The sequence below is a fragment of the Prunus dulcis genome, chromosome 1, assembly GCF_902201215.1.
Source record: "Prunus dulcis chromosome 1, ALMONDv2, whole genome shotgun sequence".
In the NCBI taxonomy this organism is placed as follows: domain Eukaryota; kingdom Viridiplantae; phylum Streptophyta; class Magnoliopsida; order Rosales; family Rosaceae; genus Prunus; species Prunus dulcis.
In genome coordinates this window covers 6,151,375-6,177,888 of record NC_047650.1, presented here as the reverse complement: position 1 = coordinate 6,177,888, position 26,514 = coordinate 6,151,375, and the positions used below count along the sequence as shown (strand labels likewise).

General features: G+C 36.6%; 2 protein-coding genes across 2 annotated transcripts; both read right to left on the bottom strand.

The window, feature by feature from the left end:
- Positions 1 to 772: 772 nt before the first annotated feature.
- Positions 773 to 2,824, bottom strand: LOC117616573 (peroxidase 16-like). The gene is made up of 4 exons (XM_034345931.1): positions 2,308 to 2,824; positions 1,990 to 2,187; positions 1,613 to 1,778; positions 773 to 1,426 (listed from the first exon to the last, which is right to left on the bottom strand). Exons 1-4 carry the CDS (start codon positions 2,515 to 2,517, stop codon positions 1,020 to 1,022), a joined length of 981 nt encoding a protein of 326 aa, XP_034201822.1. The 5' UTR covers positions 2,518 to 2,824; the 3' UTR covers positions 773 to 1,019.
- Positions 2,825 to 16,920: 14,096 nt separating this feature from the next.
- On the bottom strand, positions 16,921 to 23,222 carry LOC117615881 (putative glucose-6-phosphate 1-epimerase). The gene is made up of 9 exons (XM_034345052.1): positions 22,682 to 23,222; positions 21,358 to 21,432; positions 20,588 to 20,644; positions 20,349 to 20,509; positions 20,113 to 20,253; positions 19,508 to 19,610; positions 19,307 to 19,406; positions 18,376 to 18,623; positions 16,921 to 17,235 (listed from the first exon to the last, which is right to left on the bottom strand). The coding sequence occupies exons 1-8, from the start codon at positions 22,883 to 22,885 to the stop codon at positions 18,409 to 18,411; spliced, it is 1,056 nt and encodes a 351-aa protein (XP_034200943.1). The 5' UTR covers positions 22,886 to 23,222; the 3' UTR covers positions 16,921 to 17,235; positions 18,376 to 18,408.
- Positions 23,223 to 26,514: the final 3,292 nt, after the last annotated feature.

Genomic DNA, 26,514 nt, shown 5'->3' with positions numbered 1-26,514 from the left:
ACAAAATGCTTCCAACGGGTCTCGCTAGCTGGAGGTGACAGTTTGCCCACCTCACCACACCTTGTTGTTTTAACTATCCATATTTTACTTACTTACAATTAAGATAATTGATTGATCTAGTCTCACTAAAATTTATTCTATTGACTATTCAATCAATCAGCTTAATTGTAGGTAAATAGAATTAGAGTAGATCAATCAATAGAACCCTGTCTGTCTTTGCCGTTACAGGGGTCCCTTCAACATAATTAAAGTTGCAAGTGGTCATTGTCTTGGCAGTTACCAACTGGTGTTTAAACTCATATAATTTTGTAATTATAATGTTCAACATTGTGATGAAAGCTCCATTGATGAAGAAAATGCAGACCAAAAAGAGATTATTATTATTATTTTTTATACAAGCTGGGGGAGGATTCGAAGAGAGCAGGTAAACATTCTTAATCACTTAAGACAGCAACAAAAGATGATTTGTAATATATATATATATATATATATATATATATATATATATATATATATCAAAAATAGGCCTGCATGGGCCATGAGAAATGGGATATCATAGTCCACTAGGTTGTTCAATATAATTCCAGTCAGAACAATAATTCAGAGAAACAGGTTTGATAAGGAAGTGAATGAGGATGGTCATCCATATATTTTTCTCAAAATATTTATTTGCATACTAGTCCCTCCTACAGTAATATATAATTAATTATCAATTTATCATCCGACTGATTCTCTTCAAACTTGGATGGCTCTAATGAGACCTGTTCAAGTCTTCCAGTTTAATTCAACTGCTAGAATGTATTATTTGAGCAACTTGAACATTCCTTGCACAACGAAGCAGTGTGCTAATTGTATTAGTATAGTCTTCGAATGAATGAAACTCAAACATCCTGACCATGCATCATACGAACAATTTATGATACTCCAAGAATTTACAATTCCAGAAAAAAATTAAATCATTATAAAAATAGCTTGGAGGTAAAATCCAGATGAAGCTATCCTAATGGTACTCCATTGTTCTAGTTTGGACGGGTGCAATCACTCCGAATTTCACCTTGATTTCCAGTCAGAACCCCAACTCTGCCTAACTTGGTCATGGCTTGCACAAAAGCCCGGTTAAAGGCTGCATTGCTTGATGCAAATGTGTTGATGGTGGCCTGTGCTCTTTTATCTGTAAATAGTATCTGATCAGAGGTGAACAGACCCTTTCCTTGCTGAAGGTTCTGGAAGTAGACATTGTCAAATGTCCGGGGTGTGGTTGGGTCCATGTTAATGGCGATTCTTGGATCCACGTTAGTGGGGCACATCTGTCTGAGCTGCAATGCGTATGCTGAATTCAGTGTTGGATCAATACGCTTTGCGGGGCTGAAGTTGTAGATTCGATTTGAGAAGCGGTTGCAATGAGAGAAGCCAAGTGTGTGTGCACCTACAAGAGCATACAAGTTAGAAAAACCTCAAGACAATCCTCAAGAATGCGTGGATAATAGAAGTGCTCTCTTATGAGACCGCAAATTAACAGTTTGACAATATAATCTGTCTAGATATTTTAGACCAAAACAATCGTAAACTTAAAAACCGTATGAATCGTAAGCCAATTATTAAAAAAGACTACCTGATAATGCGATCATGTCAGTTTGGGTGAGACCATGAGAGCTAAACATGGTGTTAAGCTGGTCGAGATTGAAAGTAGGGTGAGGAAGACGTCTTTGAACACTGGCAATGGTAGATACCCTTCCATCACGCCTCCCCAATTCAACTGTATAAGATGGTCCCCCAGCCTGCATGAAACAACAAAACATAAAGTATTATTCGAATATATATATATATATATAAATAATTTACATAATGGTAGTAGTTACAGACGTAACTTTATGTCGCAGTCATTGGCTGCTTAAATTCAAAAAGCTTCTTTGGCTTCTGTCCAACTTCGATGACAACAAAGACTAAATTGAAAAGAGAAACTAACGGGAAAAAAAGGAATTTCCATACCAGGTTTACAACATCTCTAGTTGCCAGAGCAAGAATATCTGCACATGAAACTTTGTTTCTGCAGTTAGGGTCACTATCAACCGCTGCCTTGGCTTTGATCACCGTGTCAAATCCATCTCCAGCTAGCGAAAGGTTATCGGGATGATCCTTCTCCGCCTGATTCGTCGGTGATTGAACCAACACCGAAGCATCACAACCCTGTAACAATAAATCCAGTACATTAAATTAACCACACACCAACTTGGTTGGAAAGCTGATGAGCCTAAAACAATTGTATCGAAACCGAAAGTTAGAATTCGAACGGGACTGACTACTGACCCGAACGAAGCAGTCGTGGAAGAAGAGTCTTAGAGTGGCTGGAGCAGTCACAAAGGTCTGCTGGAACTTGGTTTTGACAGCTGAGGTGACCAAGGACTCAACATTTGGACATGTGCCTTTGTAGAAATCTGTCCTAAGTTGAGCACAAGCTGTTCCAAGCAGAAAAGGGATGAGAAAAGCTGAGAGAACAATACAACTGCGAGCTTCCATGTCTCTTTCTTTAATTTGCTGTTGGTGCTTAATCTGCTGCCTTTTTATACAATATATAATTCTATATGGTTGTACAAGATTGACATAAACAAAAGCATATAGGAAAAGTGGTGCTGTTAAAAATAAAGAACAGTGGTCCTTGGATCTTTGCTTAGACACTCTGGCAACTATATTATATATATATATATATATATATCAGGTTTCTTCTGAGGTTGGAGATAGGGGGGGTGGAAGAGAGCTGACATTATTTTATGGCATGTTCTAGCACATGGAAAGTAGTTACACAAAATTGGTTAATAGGTTTCACAAAAAAGATTGGACCCTAGGAAGAAACTTGGATAAATATTTCTTTATGTCTTCAGGGTTTGAAGGATCATGACAGCCTAAAAATACGTAGGCATTTGGACATCTAAAAGTTGACAACTAAAAGGACACCTTATTCATTTTAATTAATCTTGGAACAATTTGGATCTTTAGATAGGTGGCAATGTGACTCCAAACCTATATGCCAACTCAAATGCATGTTAATTCCCAACCACCCTCAAAATCCCTCGTCCTCATCCTCAAAATTGCCCATGAAAACAAATGAAAAGAAAAAAGAAAGTTATCATCAACTTGAGCACGGGCACACTGTTTATGAACGTGAATATTAGGATGAGAATTTATTTATTTTAAAAGCTCCTAGCATGTCGTCTTGTGTTCTCATAATCATATGAGTTCAAGCCGTTAAATGTGGACCAATTATGTATTTTAGCATATACAAGATTGGGTTTCAGAAATATTTTGGGGGATGGGGAGAATAGTTTATAGTGGGTAAGGAGAGCGCGTAGGTTTGTACCATGGCATATACATAACGTTCTTACTTTGTCTAAAAGAGAAGCCGTTTATATTATTCGAATAAATTATATATATATATTTTTTAGTACGAGCGATAATCTATGTTTAGTCACCTAAAGAAATAGAAGCTAGTTCAACCAAAAATAAGCAAGAGAGTAGAGATCTCAAGTTCACTCTATAAGCTTTGCAGTATATATAATTTGACAGTGACATTTGTTTCTAGGAATGAACCTAGAATAAATGTGAACACCCATTTCATTAAGAAAACAATATTAAAGGAATGGATATTCCTATAATATATGCTACGTCAATTTTTAATTATGTACACTTTACCTACTAGCTCTCGAGTCTATATATATTTTTTCTTATTTGTACCTTTCCATTGCAGTTGTGATTCCATTTCTTTTGAATTTATTCTAGCAACCAATGAAAACACTACAGACATGATGATAGAGCAATTTTAGTAATGAATTGAGTGAGACTGAGGTTGGAGCGAGGCAAAATATATATAGCATGATGTTTCGGCAAATGGAGAGCAAGTTAAAGAGATGCAAATTTATATGATAGGGTTGGAAAGGATATGAGAAGTTGATGAAATTGTATGATAGGGTTGGAAAGACAATTATTTGGTTGGTTATGATAAAAAGGAAACATTAGAGTTTAAGACTTGCTAGAATTTCATGAGAAAGACAAGAATGTAGATTGAATATGGAAATTTATACACAAACCCCAATTAAAAAATGTGGAGATCCACTACCACTTGTTTGTTGGTGCCATTTTTAATTTCATATTTCAGTAATACCATGCAATTACTCTAAATCGCTTTCAGAGAAGAGGGTAGATTACTTGAGACTGACGATCAAACCCTTATATGTAGAGATACTTCCTTAATACTCTAAGCCTTAGTCTAAAGTTGCCTTGTATTGGTTACTTACTCTTTCAATAAAATTTTATTGGTTTCTTTAAAAAAAGAAATTGCATTTTAGGCTGGTTTTGACAGCTGGTTGATAGAGAAATGGAAATAAGTTATTTATTTATTTAAATGAAGTGAATAATTCCGATATCAATTTGAGTAAAGTATCCCAAGTGGATTGATATTAATTTGAGTAATGCCATAAAATTAATAAAGTCAAATTTAGAAAAAGAAAAAAAGGGGTCAATTATAGGCTACTAGTTGTGCTGCAATCCTTCTTAGATATCAATCAAATAAAAAAAATATTTTTAAAATGATAAATTATTGTTTTTATAACCCATAAAATGCTTGTTGACAAAAGCCTTAGTTACTCACATCCAATTCTACCTATAATTAATTAATAGGCGAGGACAGTACAACCAACATCCATACGTCACTAATTAGTACCAAACTTGCACAAGTTGATAATAAAACAGTGTTTTTTTAAATAATTATTTTGGTCTGAATTAATAAAACAGTGTTTATCAGCATAATATCAAGCATAACGTGTAAGGCTATTATTCCATGACAATGGCTGGCAGCAATATAAATATATAATAATCAGATTCATTTCCTATTGTAGATAATACCGTCGTCTTTAGGATATATGACCACTTTTGTTGACTTTGTCTTAGTCCATGAAACATTAATCATTTGAAGCTCACATGGTTGTACTGGTTATGTCAACTGTCATTTAGTTTGGAAAAGTAAAATTAAGGCCAGACGACTCGGAGCTTGCGTCTCTAACTCAAATCGGTGAAGTGCAAGTTTTACTAACCTTTTCACAATTAGGCTGCGTTTGGTTGGTGGAAAAATGAATTTGGTAATGGATATATTTCCTAAGTTCGAGTGTTGGGGTTAATAATTTCAAGTCCTTCAGCAAGTAATCTTCTATCAATGTTATCAATGTTGAGAAGTGAAGTTGACAGACATTTCATCATGGAGAAACTCGAGGCAAAGATCATTGAGGTACCATTTGTTAAATTTGAAGATCAACTTGTAGATATCCTCATCAAAGTAGTCACATACAGAATATTTAACAGTTCACTTAGCAAGTTGAGCATTGACGACATACATGCTCTAACTTGAGGGGGAGTGTTAAATAAGCTGCACATTCTTAATTAGTCTAAGTCAACTATTTGATTCTACAAGATTATAGGCTCATAATTACATTTCTAGAATAGTTTCCTAAGCTATATATATATATATATTGTTGTACATTGACATATCAATGAAATATTAGATTTTTGAGAAGTCTCATGATCATCCAATAAGAAGGGTTTCAATTTTTTGAAATGAACGATATATTTCACACAATTTAAGATGGTATCAGAGCAGTCGATCATAACTGCCCCTTGACATAACCCTAACAAAAGCTTCCGCAACAGCAACCGTCATACAAACCCAGCAAAAACCTTCACTCCAAACATTCAGATCATTGTTCACGTCATTCAACAAGTAGACAACCCGGCACCAGCCCATATTCCATATCACAAACCAATTCAATTTTACCTTCCCTCTAGTCAAATCACTTTTTTGTTTTATTCTCATCCTTTGCAAATCAATTTCCACCGTTCTCTTTGCTTTTCCCTCAGCCCAATATTTTTTTGTCTTTTTCTCATTACTTGTAAGCCAATATCATGGCCAACGATGACGGATCAGCAAACACCAATCAATCCTTGGTGTCACGAGGCTTCAACACTACCACACAAATCGTCACTTTGCAGAGTGACACCTCCAACTTCTCGGCAGGAATCAAACTAGTTGAGAATAATTATTCTCTATGGCATCAAGTCATAGAGATGAAGATAACTGGGCGAGAAAAACATAGCCATTTGACCTGTGGTATTACCCAGCTTGCAGCCACAGATTCCACATTTAATAAATGGCGTGCATCGGATTGCCAAGTCAAGAGTTGGTTATTCGACGCAATGCAACCTAATTAGATTAAATGGTTTATCCGTTATGACACAGAAAAGCAAGTCTAGGATGCAATCAAGCAAACCTATTCAGATGGTGTTGATGAAGCCAAGATTTATGACCTTCATAGAAGGTTATTCACAATGAAGCATAATGCTGCATCAGTTGCTAAATACTACAGTGAGCTCATTGAAATTTTTCAGGAGCTTGATAAATTAAGTCCAAGCAATATGGAGCATCCAAAAGACATTGAAACTAGACGCAAAGAGATTGATCGTCTTTGACTTTATATATTTCTTGCAAGTTTTGACAATAATTTCGATCAAATCCGAAGAGAGATTTTGAAGATGGAGCCTGAACCTGAACTTGAGGCAACATATGCACATATAAAAGAGAGAGTACAGGGAACCATGTCTGAAGCTAGTGTAACCTCCGACGCCACATCCTTGGTTGCTGCCAGGTCTAAGCAATCTCGGCCGCACAATCACAGTGCCGACCCTACTCATAACCGGCCTCCAATGAAGTGTACCAAATGTGGTTTAGATAACCACACAATTAAGGGCTGTTATGGGATTATTGGTTATCCAAAAGGATGGTTTCACAAAGAGTGAAAGAAAGATTCGACTAGAGCTTCATTTGCATCCGCTGAGTCATCCCAAGAGACTGCATCAAAACTTCCATCAGGTACATCTGGCTTCAAGGCCTTGGCCACCTCAAGTACCTCTTGCACATCTTCCCTTACTTGTAATGGATCATGGATTATTGACATTGGCGCTACTAATCACATGACATCTAGTTTTACTGAGTTGTACTCTACCAAACCATCAATCCAAACACATATTACAGTGCCAATAGAACCACCTCCCAAGTAATGGGAGAAGGGTCTTTATCCCTTACATCCATATTAAGTCTTGATCATGTCTTAGTTGTCAATTTACTCGACTATGACTTGTTATCTGTTCTTCAAAGCATTTATTCCCTTAATTATACCGTGTGTTTTTGGCCATTGTATTGTTTGTTTCAGGATCTTCTCACCAGGGCCGTGATTGGATGTGGTACTAGGAGGGGAAAGTTGTATTATCTGGACTTGACAGAAGACGACAGTAAGAGATTGAGTCATGCACATCATGTGGGAGGAGACGAGTCTATAAGGATGAAGAAATTTTGGCTATGACATAGACGATTAGGGCATGCTTCTTTTGGTTATATGAAACTTTTATTTCCATATTTGTTTTCCAAGTTTGTTGAATCAGACTTTCATTGTAAAACTTGCATTTTGGCAAAAAGCCATCATATTTCTTACCCATTAAGATTGAATAAAAGTTCTATGCCTTTCATGATTATCCACTTTGTTGTTTGGGGACCGTCCAGAGTTCCCACTATTAGTGGTTTTAGACATTTACTGATGATTGCACCGGGATGACATGGGTTTTTCCCTTAAAGCAAAAAAAGTGAAGTCACCGCAAAATTCAAGTAATTTCATCAATATGTTGCTACTCAGTTTGACAAGAAAATCACAACACTTTGGTCTAATAATGGAGGAGAGTATGTCAACCATGACTCACATAATTTTTTGAGCCAACATGGTATTGTTCATCAAACCACATGTGCGTATACATCACAACATAATGGTGTTGCAAAGCGTAAGAATTGTCATCTCTTGGAAGTTGTTCGTGCCTCTTTATTTGAGGCTCGTATACGCCATCATTTTTGGGGGGAGGCTCTTTGTTGTGTTGTTTACCTCATAAATAGAACACCATCCATCACTCTTCAATATCAAACTCAATTTTAGACATTGACGACTCTTCTCACCATGTCATCTACACCAAATCTCGAACCACGTCTCTGTGGCTAAGTTAATATATTTAGGACACACTAGACCTAATATAGCATATATCGTAAGTGTGGTGAGTTAGTTCATGCATGCACCAAGTAAAGTCCACATGGATGCTGTAGATCGAATTCTGAGATAGTTGAAGTCAGCTTTTGGAAGAGGATTGATGTTCTCACAACATGGGCATCTAGATGTTGAGGGTCACACTGATGCAGACTGGGCAGGTTCTGTTACTGACAGGTGATCTACATCTGGATACTTTACATTATAGGAGGCAATCTAGTTTCTTGACGAAGTAAAAAACAGAAAGTGGTGTCAAGATCAAGTGCTGAAGCAGAATATCAAGGTATGCACATAGAGTATATAAGCTACTCTGGATAAGAAATTTGTGGGAGGAATTGGTGTTCAAACCTAATGCCATGCAACTCAATTTTGATAGTAAAGCCGCAATAGAAATCACACATAATCCAGTGCAACATGATAAAACCAAGCATGTTGAAGTTGACAGACATTTTATCAAGGAGAAATTCGAGGCAAAGATCATTGAGGTACTATTTATTAAATCTGAAGATAAACTTGTAGATGTCCTCACCATAGTAGTCACATGCAGAGTATTTCATGTTGGCGTGAGTCAAAGTCAATTAGGAATAGAATTTGTTCGAATTAAGAATAGAATTTATATTTTATTGTACTTATCTAATTTGAGTAGAATTAGGAGATTTTATACATATTTCCTATTTGTACCCACTTTGTATATAGTATATATTTATCCCTCATTGAGAGAAGAATATACATATCAGTTTAAACCCTAATTACTTTTGAGTTGGTATCAGAGTGGGTTCCGATCCGTTTCTACAACATCAAAAACCTAATCCTAAATTTTTTTTTTTTAAAAAAAAAAACTATTTCCGTTGCACTAGCCTATACACCCAAACCTATGCTGCCTATACACCTAAGCTTGCGTCGTCTCATATCTCTTACTGTCGTTGTCACCACCTGATCTTCTATTGTCGTCGCCATCTATCACCATGCTGGATGTCATGGAATCTTCTTCTTCTACACTTATTATGACGGTTCATACTGAATCGTCCCCCAATCTACGCATGAGATTCAAATTGAATGGATCCAGCTATAAGATATGGGCTTTGATGATCGAACTCCATTCTACTACACAAGGCAAATTGGATTACCTAACTGGTGACACTGATGCCCTTGATTCCCAAGACCCACAATTTGGGAAGTGAAAAATTATTGATGCTATTGTGAAAAGTTGGATGTTGCGAACTATGGAACCCAGTTTGTTGAATATGTTTATACTATACCTATTGCTAAGGAAATCTGGGATGCGGTTAATTAGATGTTTTATGATGGCTCTGACATATCCCAGCTTTATGAGCTGCATTGTCAAGCTACCCATCTCAAGCAAGAGGGTCTTCATGTATCTATTTATTTCACTGAATCTTAAGGCAATATGGTTTAAATTGGACAAGAGACGCCATTTTCAGATGAAGTGTGCTGATGATATAAATATTTTTCAAGCTGCTGTTATGGTAAATCATGCGTACGATTTTTTGGCTGGCCTTGATGATACTTATGACAAGGTTCGAAAATGTATTTTTGATGGTCTGTCAAGAGGCTCAACGCTAGATTACTATGCTTGGATCCAGCACCAAGATTTGGGAACCTACTATTGTGTTTGCTTCCAAAAACACTGCTCTCGTTTCTCGGCCTACAGGGTTTGGCTCTTCTACTGTTCTACCTTGTCACCTGACTTCTGTAAAAAAGCAAACTAAAGTGTGATCATTGTGGTGAAAAGAAACATACTATTGACACCTGTTGGGCATTGCACGGGGTACTAGATTGGGAGAAGGAATGGAGGCGTTTAAAAAAGGAACAACTGAACAATAAAGCTCATGTGGCTGTTGTCGCCACTTCTGTGGCTGATGTCACCACTAGGCACGGCCAGCTTACTACTAAACCTGCTCCGGCCATGATTGTGATCTCAAGCACTCCTACACCATCGCCGCCAGGTAACTTTGGTAGGGCTTTCCATGCCTATGATACACGTGATATAAGTTGGATTATTGATTCAGGAGCTACTGACCATATGATGTATAATTCTACTTTATTCTCTACTACTCTTCTGCCTCATCGTGATCATGTTCTGACTGCTAATAATGCTGCTGCTCCTATCACAGGGGCTAGTTCTGTACTCTTGACACCTGCATTGCTCTTTGTCTAGTAATTTATTATCTATGGCACAAGTTACTGAGCAGTTAAACTGCGTTGTACTGATGTATCCATCTTTTGTCTTACTATAGGATATCTAGACTCGGGAGATCTTTGGCCGTGGTAATAAAAGGAGGGTTTATTATGTGGATGATGTGGCAACTAGTCGAGTTCTTCGTGCTGGTAGAGTTGAAACTTCTTAGCATCGTCGAATTTAGTTGCTACATTGCCAATTTGGTCGTGCCTCATTTGGATATCTACGGCATTTGTTTCCTGAATTATTTAGTGGTATCAACGAGTTTACTTTCCAATGTCAGACTTGTATTTTAGCTAAGAGTCATTAGGTATCCTACCCTCCAAGTTATAATAAACGGCTTATGCCATTTGATTTAGTTCATTCTGATGTTTGGGGACCTTCCCCTGTTTCTATAGCCTTGGAAGTTCGTTGGTTTGTGTTTGGGGACCTTCCCCATCCCCCAACCGCCGCACCAACTCTCACCCACCCATCCCATCCCTCCATCATCATCTCCACAGCACCAATACCACAATTCCCCGAGCTCGGAGTTGTGGTGGAGATCAAGAGATAGGAAGCGGCGGTAGGCGAAGTTATCTTGGGCGTCGACCCCACCAGCTCCTCCCTCTCCTTGGTAGCTACATACCCTCTCTAATACTTGGAGCCCAGATTCATGACGTCCTAGACTAGGTAGGGATCGCAATAAGAGACCATTTCTTTCTCTCTCAACCATCTGAAATCACCACCACCTCCTTTCTTTCTCTCCTCCGCATACACCCCACCACCGCCACACACACACACACACTCTCTCTCTCTTTCTCTCATCTCAAGGACCCATATCAGACTATACTCGGCGATCTCCCCACCCAAGATCCGACCCTCACCACCATCAATATCTCTCTCTGCAACCCCTCCTACACTGAAGATCTCTTTTCTTTTTTTAATTAATTAATTTATTTATGATTTGTGTTCTTGAGGCATAAGTCATTTTCCTTCCTTTTTATTATGGTAAAAATAAGAAGTAATAGCATATGGGTTTGGCTTTTTTTTTTTTTTCCTTATTCATTAATGAATCATTGGGGTTAATTAAATTTGGGTTATTTCAATAAGAATGAATTTTGATTTTGTTTCTCTTTGAATTTGGATGGGTTCAGTCTTTTGGGGAGAGAGAGAGAGAGAGAGAAAGAGGCGTTGGCATAAAGGAGGTGGGTTGAGAAGTCCTTCAAAGCCTACCTAACCCAGTAGAATTGTGTTTTGGGTGGCTGAGTAAATCTAGGGACAACGGTGGTTGTTTGGGTGGCTTTGTAATTATGGGGTAGGGGTGGGTGCAAGTGATTAGTTGGGGCTGATTAGTTTTTGGGGTTGGGTTCTGTTTGTGTAGCGAAGGCGAGAGAGAGAGAGAGAGAGAGAGAGAGAGAGAGAGAGGGGTTGGATTCGTGTGTTTTTTTGGTTACTTTTTCTAAATTTTTGTTATTTTATTTTTTATTAATTTTTAAGTTTATGTGGAGGTGGGCTTCACTTGCCACGTCACTCACCTAGTTGATGGATACTCATCTATGTGTACGAAATTACAAAACACCTTGTCACTCATCACAGTTAACAAACTTTTGGATGAAGTTGATGACATGGGGCAAAGTGGGTCACCAAACCTCGGTTAAGGGATGACAGTGAGTCATTTTCAGTTTGGGGGGTAAAGTGGGATTTAACCAAAATTTTAAGGGGCATTGGTAACATGATCTGCAAGTTTAGGGGAGGAAAAAAAAAAAAAAAAACATAATAAGCTCATTTGGCCTGGCCTAATAAGTCGAGCCCGCCCTGGTGGGTTTGAGATAGCCTAGCTCACAGGGTGGGCCCGAGCTTTAAATTTTCTATAAAAGTCTAGCCGAGTTCGTTATTTTCTCTCTCCTTCTTAAAGTCTGGCTCAGTCAAAGCCCAGTAAATTTGGACTAGGCTGGCTTGGCTTGGTCCATTGACGAGTTTTAGGTCCAACTCAATATGTGGGCTTGGGCCTTGACATTTAAAACCTTGGCCCGGCCCAAAAAATTTAAAAAGCCTGTGAATCTCGGCCTGAACACAAATTTCAGGCTGACCCTACCCAATGATGAACCCTACCCTTAACGCATATAGCTTGTACAACTCTCCACTTCTCCTCCCATGTTGCCTTCAAACCATAACCCATACCTCATCTTTAACTTCAAAAATTATATGCCTGATTAATTTAAATCGCCCCATTCTTAATTCAAATACTAAAAGACCCAAAAAAACCATCACTTTTAACCTAGTAGGCCCTACCCATGCAACCATTAAATTAACCTACATTTCCCTTTTTTATGTTCATAGTGGATACCGAAAGTACACCTTAGAGCACTAGTTTTGGGGCAAAAAGTCTTGTTATTCGTGCACGTCCACCTCAATGTGGGGCTTAGAACAAGCCATTAGAAAACAATTTTGGAAGGACACAAATGAATTGGCCTTTTATTAGTACATTGCAGAGATATTATTCCAGTTTTATGTAGCATGTATCAAAATAAAAGCAACATGATACGATCTTGAATCCCAACAAAATGTGTATTGGCATTCTTATCCGGAGAGCTTTCTCAAATATTTTTCCTGTATTTAGAGGTAACAAACAATAAGAGGTGGAGAGCAAACCAGAGATGATATGCCTGAAATTTCAATGGAGTTTTTCAGTGTCTCTGTGTGCATAAATGAGAGATATTGATGAGCACAAAGACTGGTTCTTTATCGAAGGGAGGAGATCCTAGCTTCCCCATGACAGTAGATTCTAGTTGTATCAGTTTTCACTTGTTCTTATTCACTTTACACCAGTAAATTCACATACAACATACAAATTATTGGTTTCCAACTACGAATAGTCCATCTAGAGAGGTTGGGAAAGTTGAGAACAAATAAATTTCACAGTAGTATAGTAGTATATAACTGAAACATGCATAAAAAAATCACTATTAACGAAAGAGGTGGTGATTGCAAGAACTTGGAATTGCAAAAAAAGTGTCAACAGTTTTAGTAGAAGCATACATCCATATGAAAAGTCAAAGATTTATAAACACTATTAAAAAAATCAATATGAAAATCAACTATAAAATAATGCTATAAGTATTAGGGTGTACCAGGGGTATTTTTGGTAGTTCCATAGGGTGTACTTAGTTAATTTTACATTTTAATTAAAATATTATGGTGTACTTAGATCACAAGGTGTACTCAATTAATTTTAGGGTTCGTTTAGCAGCACTCAAAAAAAAAAACCGTCACTTTTAACCCAGTAGGGTCTACCCATGCAACCCCTACATTAACCTACCTTTCCCCATTATATACTCTCCTCCTCCTCCTCATCCTCAGTAGGTGCTAGTAACCAAGATCCACAACTTAACTCTTTCTCAACTCTCTCCTTCCTTCTTCTTTTTGGCTAAAATTTATTTGCTATCTCAAAAAAAAAAAAAAAAAAAAAAGTTCAACCATTGTAGGTCCTCAACTCAAAGCTCAAGCAGCGCACGAACCATCTCATTCACCTAAAATGGCCCAATTACTTCATCAACGGATCCAATTTCATTTAGGTTCCCCATGTCGGTAATTCTTGGTGCATTATGCCTCAGCTTCCATACCTCTCAATCTCGTGCTTTATGCAAATACTCATTAACTTCCTACAACAAGGTCTTCCCTACTACTCAGGCCCTCAGCGGCCACCAGAATGCGCACCGCAAGGAGCAGAACGCACTGTTTGCTCGTGAGCAACAGCGCGCTGCTGAAGAAAACGACAGGGACAATGGTGTCGCTTTGTCTCCTAACCTTAACATAGAGGTGTCAAATGGGATGTGTTGGCACAACCCATTTAGTGTCAGTTCATTTAATAAACGGTTCTTTTCTTTTTAGAAAATTGTCACGCTTGGCTTGAGCCCACGACCCTAGCCCATATGAGATCGAGTCTGGCTCGTAACGGGCCGATATAGGCACAAACCAAAATTCACTTATGTAATGCTTTTTTTACAACTTCATTTAAATATTTTTATAATTATGTATACACTAAAAAGATTTATTATCCCGGCCTGAAGATGAACCCTTATGCATGCAACTTGTACAACTCTTCACTTCTCCTCCTATGTTGCCATCAAACCCTAACCCAAACCTTATCTTTAAACTCAAAAATTAGATTCCTTACCAATTTACATTACCCCCTTCTTAATTCAAATACTAAAAGACCAAAAAACCCCCACTTTTAATACATTAGGCCTCACCCATGCAACCTCTAAATTAACCTACCTTTCCTCTTTATATACATTCCCCCTCTGCCTCCTCCTTGGGTGCTAGTAACCAAGCTCCACAACTCAACTCTTTCTCATCTCTCTCCTTCCTTCTTCTTCCTTCTATTTTATTTCCCATCTCAAAAACACAAAAATGTTCAACCCTTGTAGGTCCTCAGCTCAAGCACTGGCCCAACTATCCCATTCACCTAAAATGCCTCAAATACTCCATCAACGGATCCAGTCACCAATTCTTGGTACATGCCTCATCTTCCATACCGCTCAATCCAGTGGTTCTTGCAAGTACTCATGTATTTTCTATGACAAGGTCTTCTCTACGAGTCAGGCCCTTGGCGCGGCTACCAAAAAGCCCACCACAAGGAAAGGAACACACTGTTTGTTAGCGAGCAACAACGCGCTACTGAAGAAAATGACAAGGACATCGAAGTCATTTTGTCTCCTGACCATATAACATAGAGGTAGGTCTGGGCACAAATCGGTTTGGAAATGTAGAAGGCTCTTCCGTTAACCAAATCAAAGACTTCGGTATACCATTTTCTCTTCCGTTAACCAAACCAAAGACTTCGGTAGACTTCGGATCGGTTAACCTAATATTTAGTTCGGATTGGTTCGGTACGCCGGTAGTACTTTAATAAAAACATACTAATAAAAATACAATTTATAATACTTTCACATAACATAAGTTCTTGAACAAATACACCAAATTATCCTCGTAAAATACAAAAATCCAGTAGTCTAATTCATCCAAGTATGAAATCAAATAACTTAGTCACTATATCATTCAATATATACTCAAGATCTATTGGAAGCCACTTGTGTTTGTTGTTTGAACAATTGAGTGTTATTTTTACTGAATTCTCAACATTTATATAAATGATTTTGACATTTGTTCCATGCTGGGTTCTTCAGTTTTTCATGCTGAATCCAACCATATAAAGAACATAAAATTTGGATCAACGGTTGGAAAGTTACAAATAAAAAATAGGACAAAGGTCGAAACTGGAAAACATAGGAAATTCATAAATTCCTCTCTGACCAAAAGGTGCTACAGTACCCGGGTGATAAAGAAGTGATAGAATGGTGATAAAGTAGTGATACAATGGTGATAGAGAAGTGATACAGCAGTAATAAAGGGGTGACACAAAATGTTGATTGTATTTATCTTTGGTTTCTTGTTTTGTATTTAAATAATAGAATAAGTATAAATATCAGATCGGTACAGGTTTCCGTCGGGTTAGGAATATTGTTTCCGTTAACCAAACCAAACATCTCGGTACGGTACGAATCGGATCGGAATAATTAAAATTAAAAAATCATTATTTAACCAAACCAAACCGTCTGTATGGTACAGTCGATACGCGGATAATTCGGATGAGATGTCCACCCCTTCATAGAGGTGTCAAACGGGCCGTGATGGCCCAACTTGGCCCGTTTAGAGTCTGCCTATTTAATAAACAGGTCATGTCGAGCCCTTCCTATGAAAATCATCAAGCTCGGCCCAAGCCCATGGTCCTAGCCCATATGGGATTAGGTTGGGTTTGTGACGGGCCAGTATGGGCCCACACCAAATTTGACTTATGTATTGCATTTTTGTTTGTAATTTATTGTTTTACAACTTCATTTCAATATTTTTTAATTATGTATATACTAAAAAGATATATTATTTGTTTGAAAAAGTGGTCAATAACTTTATTTGAAGTACATTTAAATAGAAAATGGCTAGATTACTATTCGGATTTTAAAAATTGAAACTTGAACAACAAAATCATTATTTTAAATAGGTCAATGATTACCACCACATTAAGGTCTCGTCTGGGAGTGATTCTGAATAGGTCAATGATTACTTCTATGGATAATCACTTCTCCATATAAATGATTTTATGGAGAAGCATGTGGGAAGTGCTTCTCCCCATAAGTGATCATAATCACTTCCAAACATGTCCTAATTGTTGTTGGATGAGTTAAAATTTTGAGCTTCATATAGTATATATATTAAAACTTGATTTTTGAAACCACTAGTGGAGTTAAAAATGCAATAAACATACAAAAGAAAACACACAGACTCTTCACCCTTTTTAGAGCTGTAAGACAGATTTGATGACACATCTACCATTAAAGTGGATGCATTTCACAAGCCTAGTCTTGTAGACCATGGGCTCAATTGCACATCCAGTGGAAATTTGTACAATCACTAATAACATTGGGATTTTTTTTGGTGAACGTAACATTCGAATTTTATGTTTCGCTGAAATATGGTCAACAATTGCCAAATTTCTGAAAACCATGTCCAAATTTCACATCGCACTGTCAAGTGAGATCGCTTCCATCTGGAGGAATCTATACACTAAACTAGACCTCAATATACGAAGCAACAGAAACGGAAAGAGGAGAACATCTACTATCAACCCATACCCATATAAGAGATTTCATGTAATAGAAACATGTAATCTCTCATCCACCATAGCAAGTGTGATCATTGTACTCAGGTTTGTTCCAGTCTTAACAGAAAATGTCATCCACTAAACATAAACATATTATCTCAAGTCCTATGTACTCATGAATCCATCATTTCACCCAACACAAGAAAAATTTCGGAGCGAAAATAGTGGGCAGAATTTCTTGTCCCGACCCATGTACATTTGCAACAAAATACCTGCACAATAAAACACATGTTACCAAAATATTTGGGATCATATAAATTAAAACAAATGAAATTTGTTCTGCTAGTGGGTGGTTTACAAAGCTCCGAAACTATCTATCTACTCCGATTTGAAGAAAGACTTTCTAGATAATGCAATTCCATACACAATCATGCAAGAGACTTTCTAGATAATGCAATGCCATACACAATCATGCAATTCCATACACAATCATGCAAGAGACTTTCTAGATAATGCAATGCCATACACAATCATGCAAGAGCAGTGTATGCACAATGCCACACAGAAAGATAGGACCTAACGTAGTTGAGACGGTATGGAAACTAGTATCAAACTTTTATGCTTTATCACAATCAAATGCAATAAAATAGAATGTATTTTAGTTTCACATAAAAGGGTACACATTCATATGAAATGCAGTTTTTTGGGAAGGAAGAGTAACTTTGCCAAAAGAGTTAGAGTATAAAATGATTAAAGGACTAGTAGTCCATCTGATGCTAACAATACAACATATCAAGTAAAGACAACCAGTCCTAAAAAACATTCTTCCAACCCCTGAAAAGAGAGCTCTGGGAAGTTCCCTCAAAAACAGCTGAAACCTAAGTCCATAGTAAGGCAAAATACCTAAATTTTCCTCCAAACTATCCACCACTAATATACTCTGTAACCATAACCCGTAAGCGAAATCACATGAAATAAAAAATTGATGCACCAACATCCCGTTCTTAGTTTCTCTGAACAGAGTATTCTCCATAGAAAAGTAAACAAAGGTTTGGCTGCCTCCTTCAAAACAAATTGTTAGTAGTCAATTTTCTCTTCTTTTTTGCTTACTAACAGACTTCATTAGAGAAAAGAACAGAAGCACACGGTTACTGTTCATTACCAAATAGTATAACAGGAGCTGATCATACAAAATAGTTACTATCCAATCAGATAACAAAACAAGCAAAAAATGATATAAGCATATTCGCAAGACAAAGAAGTACCAAATAATATCAATGCATTCTAACGCTTGTGCATTGATATTTCAAGGAAGGCCTACATGATGCATCAGGCCATAAACAACGAAGTCAAAGGCCAGCACCGAATGTATGATCAGATATTTAGTACTTTTGAACTGTCAGCAGAAGTACCTGTACAAAATATAGGCCAGAATGATGGAACTTTCAGCTGCCCTGGAGAACCTTTCGAGGATCAAGTTGCCCACTACAGTAACTGGAAGGAACAGCTGAAAGCTCCTGCCTTCCTCTCCACTCCTCTCCAGGTTTCAGTGTGATAGGTTTCTCAATAGCAGCAGTCTCCACACACAGCATATGCTTGTACTCATCATCTCCAAAATCAGCCATAGCCTTCGACTTCTTATCCCAGGGATTCCACACCACTGGATGAAACAAACTAATCAGTATACAGTACAGAGTAAAATTCCAAGCACTACTATGAGGGCAGGTACTTGACATCATAAGACAAAAACCTCTCATGTCATTAACCTGAAATGAAATCAGAGAACCAGCAATGGCGGTTCGGACATATTCAATGAGGATCAATAGATGCACCAGTTAGAAAGAGTGACTTAATCAACAAAATGGCCAAAAATAACATGGGTGAAGATATAGGAAAGATATGACTGTAGGAGTTATTATGAAAATATGGCTGACAAGACGACGAAATGGAGGACCAGGTTACATATCACCCACCCCAAATAGCTGGAGCAAGGGTCTGTTATTGTTGATTGATTTAAAATGTCCATTTAGTTAAGTCCAAGCAGGATATTTGAGAGCACATGGACAACAAAAGAAGTAGAGTACTCTCCACCGATCCTAGTCATCACAGAGCAATTCAACCTGTTCTCACAATGAGCTTCCATTATTCATGGCTAGGGTTAAGTGTTGTCACTTGTACGAGCAGCCATTTAATGGAAGTTATTATATTAATGTTTTAAAATGTAAAAAAGTTCAGAGCACACACAATTTCTTGTACCTTTCAGTATAACATAAAAATTAAAAATTAAAAACATCAAGCAGCAATGACATCACTATGAAAGGAGATGAATATATTGATCCTCACCAGCATCTGGAAGACCATCTTTGCGTATTACAAATGTTCTCTTCTTCTCATGATCCAAAATTGCAATCTTTGTAGGAGTGCTGAGATATATTTTGTCAACCTATTATCATTCAGAAAAAAAAAAAAGAAAAAAAGTGAGAAGAATTAGAACCAAATTAACCTATGCAGAAAAGAAACAAAATAATGGCATCTACAACTTACCTCTGATTCAAATGTTATAGCATCACCTTGTTCCGTGCAACGTTTCCTGTTCTGCAAGTTGTCAAGATAATCCAAGGTCTCCAATCCTTCTACACGAACTTCACTGAACACAAGCACTAACCAAATTTAAATACCATCCAGAACTGCGGGTTTATTACCAACTGTATGCTACATGAAAATGGCTATGGAAGTGAGGACAAGCACAAAAATATTGTAGTTCCTGTTGATATATTAACGATTAATAGAAAAGGCAGAGACAAATATTTTTCTTTTAAACTGTTGTATTGCAAGAAATTTGCAGTTAACCATAAGATCTGTCTAATATTAAGTGGCACTTCCTAAATGTCGTTTTAAAATTCGGTTAGGTTTATAAAGTATCCATCCATATGCAACGAAAAGCACAAGCTTCAGTATATGACAGGGTACACTTTCATAACTACATGTTCTACATTGCATGCAATCTATGCCTACAGATTCATGACTATTTAAAACAGAAAACAAGGGGCAAAGCTTTTGATTTTTCAGACATAAATCAAGCTACATTAAATGAGAATGAAGAGTAACAATAACTAGCCTTTCGAACATAAATAAAGTATGTAAATTACCTGATATCTGAAACAGAGAAATAAGTGTGATATGCAAATGTGAACGAGAATGGCTTTCCATCAGAGTTAGTATTCCTGATGCGAGATATCAACGTCAGATCTCCTCCAGGTCCCAAAGCTACCCGTAGTCGGTACTCATAACTTCAATTCAACACAAAGTCAGTAAAGAGAACCTTGGTATTAATAAAATTGGAAGATTAAGGAGCTTCCAATTAGAACCTTTTCCCAGTATTTACCTGTGAGGCCAGGTCTTCATATCTTCTTCACTAGGCCTAAGGATCAAATCAACAGCAACCTTATTGGAGGTATTTGTTGGAAAAGGAGATGGATCAGAGTCAATGCTCCAAAATCTGTTTCTAGCAAATCCATGCGCATCAAGAGAACCAAGATTTGAAAACTGCACAGTAGGCAAGTTCCTGTCACCAAGATGAACAACCAAATCAAACAAGAAAGACAATTAGAAAGAACTGCATACCTGAGGAAAGCATATCGGGATTCCCCCACGAATAGCTTTTGGAGGCTTAAATATAGCCTGCAGGAGGAAAAAATTAAGCAATTAAACACTTCAGATGATTTTTGGGTTGATCAAAGAAAGACAAGATTCAAAGTGAGGAAGAAAGATGCCACAAGGCATTATTAGACCCCTTCCCATTGGTAAATGACTGCCAGGGTTTCTAGACACTAAATAAAAGTGCATAATTTCTAGACAAAAGATGAAAATGAAAATAAAGGTCATGAGCCTTCACAGAAACCATAAAAGTCAGCTCACCCAGTATGTTATAGCAAAAACGTTTCTTTTGAAATCATTTTGAAAGAATTTTCCTTTCTTTTTTAGCCTTCAAGATAAAACATGGATGAGGGACAATTCAAAACTGGAAAGCCCAGAAAGCAATTACGAAAGACTTCGAAGAAACTATAATAAACATGAAGATCTCCTCAAAAGAGTGCATAAAATTAAGTAATACAACTTGACAAAATCTTATAGCCAGCATAAAAATATAAGAAGCAAACTGAGTTCATACACAAAATATGGAGGACAAAACATTATTACAGCGTATGGCTGCTCACTCCACAAAATGTACTACCAAAATAACATTGTTCGCAATCTTCTATAGATCACAAACTTAAAATGAATGCATGCACAGACATACCTTTCAAAGGTTTGTAATTACAATCCACAGAATTTACTTCTACTAAAACAAAATGATAAATAGAGAGAATTAACATCAAATTACTGCGTAGTACCTTACTGCTAACAAAAAGCAATTCCTCTCCATGATCATTCTTCCATGATGTTACATGACCCCCATACAAATACACCTGGAAAGCCCAAACAGAAACAATTATATGACAATAAAAGAAGGGAAAGACCGTTGAAATCAGCATTAAGGAATATGATTCTGCAGCATGAAATTTCATAATCCAAAAAGACTATCAACCGGAAAAGTAGAAAACAATACATTATTTTAACAACTTTTAAGAAAAGCCAAAACAGCCGTATAAACTGAAACTATGCAGAATGAAACTAAATCAGGGTGCGAAACCACTACATATATTACTGTTTGATTCTAACATCAAGAAAATAATCTAGTTTGCATGAACAAGTAAAAAAGGAAAAATAAAAATTTAAGCAAATGTATCCAAATTCAAGCGTGATCAACAGAGAAGTGAACCAAATGGAGGTTCTAAATGAGGAATTAAACATCATTGGATACTTCACCTAAGGTCAATACATTGCATGCCCAAAAAATTAATAAACTATCACAATTATCATAAGCTATTAGTATGCAATAAAATGAGAATTTGTAAATTAGAACTATTTCAGTGCAAAGTTTCTCAAACTTCTTCATTTCATATCCTAACAATATAACACAGAAACTGCAGATTATACTATCTGCATCTACTTACAAATATCTTTTTTCAAAGTACAAAAACACGCTGTCTCTCTAATCTAGTTAATACTTATGAATCTAACAACCTTTGGCAGCCCTGAATGCTATTGGTGGACCTACTATTCCTCAAATATCAGACTTAAATTTTACTCAGAAAAGGAAAGAAAGTCATTCATCAATATGAATCGACCTCAAAGACTAGTTTCAAATATGACCAAACAGAAACTAATTGGGAGTGACAAGAAAAATTAAAACTGGATTTCAGCCAGAAACTCTCACCAACATGGCGGAAATCAATGGAAAGCATATTATTTTGCCTCTAAAAGAATAGTTTCTAAATCAGATTAAACCTGCAATCAATTAATCATAACTCCTCACCATTTCCTTATCAAGAACTTCACCCAAACAGATCTAAAATGAATACTTGAAACTACGAAATAAAAAATCAAACCAAAGCAATTCAAGAAACCCTAGATTCACGAAATGGAAGCGAAATCCAAATTAACAATCGGAAAGGAAAGAAAAGCCAAGAAGACGAAAATTCGTCAAAGGATTTCATTTCTCCAAAAGAAAACCGAAATCGCGCAAGCAAAAATCAGATCTCAATCGCATAAAATGATAAACCGAACGGAAATTGTGGTATAAAGAATCGTACGACGTCGCAGAAGCGGGGTTACCTCGGCGACACTGCCACGCGGATCACGGAGGACGACCTTGTCGAGGCCATTGATGCCCTTGCTGAATTCAGCGCCAGGATGAAGAAGCTTCGCATTGGCATTAGCAGCAGCAACACCGCCACTGCCGCTACTACCACTTAACGCATTGGTGGCTGCAGCAGCAGAAGCAGAAGCAGCAGCAATGGGAGCCTTATCGCTACTCATACTCTGAAACTCTTTCTCTCTCACGATCGATCGATCGCTCTCCGCTTCTTCTTCTGGTTCTTGTTGCCCGACGCTTATTTATGGAGAGAGAGAGAGAGAGAAAGGGTGTTATATTTGTAGCAGCAACTGTCAAGTTTGTGTCAAGAAAATAAGGAAAGCCGTTTCTCTCTCTCTCTCTCTCTCTCTCTCTCTCTCTCTCATGAAACTTCCTTTCCTCTTGTCTCTTGTTTAGAATTAAAGAAAGAATTTTGGTGTGACTTGGGTGTCGTAAATAGTTACAGCGGTGTCAATTTTGGGAGCCGCACACACGTTAGTTTGCCTCGTTTGCACTCCATGGATGGAGGGAGGCTGTATGAATTGGCATGCGATTCCATTATAGTGATTGTTTTTTTGGATAAAAACTTCATTCTCATAGTTGGCAATGGCACAAACACTTTTGGAAAGTTTCATATAGCTATGAAATATCCTTCCATCTGGTTTATCACCTTGTGTATGTACGTACTTTTAAAAATAATTATTTTTTTATACACTTTTGAAAATTACGGTAAAATATACAATTTTTAAAATGAAACGGATAATCCATGTGGGTATGTATTCTTCATATTTAATATATAATTTTTTTTAAAATAATACATGTAACATTCACATATTTTTTACAAATTATTAAAATAAAAATACTATACATTAAAAATATATAAATTGCTAAAATTTTCACTTTTTTTTTAATTTTGCCAAATAATACACATACGTATTTTATCCATCATTCGAACATGAGTGCAAAGGAGCGGACTCACTACCCTAGCAAACTGACTTAACCCACGTATGCTCGTAACTTAAAATTTCCAAATACTAAAACAGTAATTATTTATAGTGTGAATAAGAGTTACATTCCCCAAAGACTCATTCTTCCAACCCATTAAAGTTTAAATGTCTACTTAATGCAAACTAATAAATTACTTATCGTTAATAAACAAACTAAGTTAGTGTCAAACATAAAATAACATGAACTGACATCGTGTTCATCCTTCCTTTCAGCAATCCTTTCGATATTTTATGGTATTATAGTTCATCAAGAAATGAAAACACGATTAATAATTAACTAATCTCAAACGAGGCCATAAGCATCAAGGCTTCTTCAAAGTTTTCATGTTCATGTCAACTGTGAAACCCAAGTACGGCTACTATATGGTGTGTTTTTACTAGACATATCTCTTACACTTGACTAACACATAATTGACTAGGGGTGGGCGCACTTCGGTTCATTTCGATTTTTCTCTCAAATTGGAACCAAAATTGAAACTTATATGCAATCTAAATCGGTTTTATTTTCATAGAAAGTGTCTAGAAGAACCAAACCAAATCGGACCTATGTGGTTCCAGTTTGGTTCGACCGGTTTCCAGTTTGGAAAGACAAAAATATGAACATCTGAAGAAGAGAACAAGAGCTAGAAGAGATCAAATAAGAGAGAAAGAGGTAGAAGAGATAAAGAGGAAGAGAAACAGAAACAAATAGGAAGAATATAAAAAGATTAAATGACGTAGAAGAGATAAAATAAGAGAGAAAGAGGAAGAGAAATAGAAATAAATAGGCGGAAAAGAGAGAAAGATGGAAGCACATCAAGAACGGATATGGTTCACCAGAAAGAAAAAGAAGTTGGATTAGAGTTGTTATTTAGTTGGGTATATAAATTGAAACTAAGACATTTGAGTATTAATTCGACTAAAATATTTAAGTATTACTTTGGGTTACTCATGTGATTGGAATATTAATTAGGCTTACTAAAATTTTTGGATATAAATGAATAAGTTAACATAACCGGTCCGGTTTAGTTTAGACCAATTTTTTCAAGACAAGAATCGGGACTTGAACCGATCTAAAGCGGTCTAGTTCGATTTTTGAGCCTAAGTTCACTTTTTGGTGAACACGGTTTTTGTTCGACTCAGTTCACTGGTTCAAATGCTTACCCCTATAACTGACTGTTGGGGCACATTTGTTAAGTGCTTTGGTATCGTATTCTTGGGTGTTTTGAATAAGAAACTCTTTGTAGTGATTTCTTCTGAGCCGTGCTCAGATTGAAGTTCCTTATCACCTTTTTTGGGTCATGCCCTAATCAAATCTTTCTCCAAAAAATCCATCTCTAACACTTCTCCTATTCTCTAAATTTAGTTCTAATACGATGCAATCTACCCAATTATTTTTTTCCATGATTGCTTTGTTCGTTGTTATGCACAATTAGATCGTTGGAAACCATGTTTTCCCCAGACCTATCACATGGTTTGTTTTCGCTTAAAGAGTATATGTGGTGGTGGGTGTGACCACGACGATGCTTCTTTAGGTAGTGGTAGTTCGTCGGGATAGGTCTATCCAATTAAAGTTCGCCGAGCTAGGTTTATCCCGACAAAATTCGCTGAGACATGTAGGTTCGGTTACGTCATACTAACCCAAGATTGAGAGCGAAACCTAAATCGTAAAGCCTTAGGTCGAGTTACGTGATTATCCAAGCCTAATCGAGTCCTAAATACCCTATAGTAGGTTTACAGTTAGGGTTCGAGGCTAGCTAACGGTTTTGGAACAAGTTCGGATAAATTCGAAAGTTATGGTTTTTGGTTCGAGACTTGGATTTAGGGTTTGGAGACTAAAATTCCATTTTTAGAATACTAAAATAATTTTCTAGAATTTTTAAATAATTTAAAATTCCATAAAATTATTTAAGATAATTAAATATAATTAAATAGTATTTATGAAGTAATTTTTATGAAATTAATTAAAATATTTAAATACTAATTCTTCACTAAATAAATAAATGTAATTAAAACACTATACATTCAAAGAGTATAGCCGCACGGTTATATTATATAAATAGATTATTTTAATGTATAGCAGCGCGGCTATACTCCGTAAGTATAATATTTTAACCGTATAGCCGTGCGGTTATACTCCATAAATATAATATTTTAACTGTACAGCCGTGCAGCTATACCCAAAATAGAATATTTTAAATGTATAGCCGCGCGGCTAGACGCGAAAATTTATAATATCTTAACAATATAGCCGCACGGCTATACCCAAAAAATAGAATATTTTAAGAGTATAGCCACACCGCTATACCCCAAAATAGGGGAAAAAACCTCTCCCGACGAAATGGCATCGGCATATATCTATCCCCGGTGAAATTTGCCGTATTAGACCTCTCCTGACGAAAGTTCGTTGGTAGAGGTAAATTTCGTCGAGACAGGTTTTTTTTAATTTTTTTAAATAAATAAATAAATATATATAATTAGTTTCTTTACTTTTATTTTTTGAGCAACTTATTTAATTTAATATATGTAATTAAGTAATATCTTAGTCTTTTTGAATTACTTTAATTAGTAATTATGTCTTATCCTTTTTAATTTAAATTTTGTTGTGAAAAATGAAAAAATAAATTACTTATTTTCATTTGTTTGTCTCTTTTAAATTTCTCTAGAGCCCAAGAACTATTCACACTCTTGGTCCCCTAAAAATTGTTTTCTAGCTTCACCCTGCTATTTTTTTAATAAAAAAAATATTATGAAAGATTTCATTAATTTAATAAACTTGGGAGTATTATCCAATAACAATAACGCAAGTCATGGAGGTTCTTCCTCTA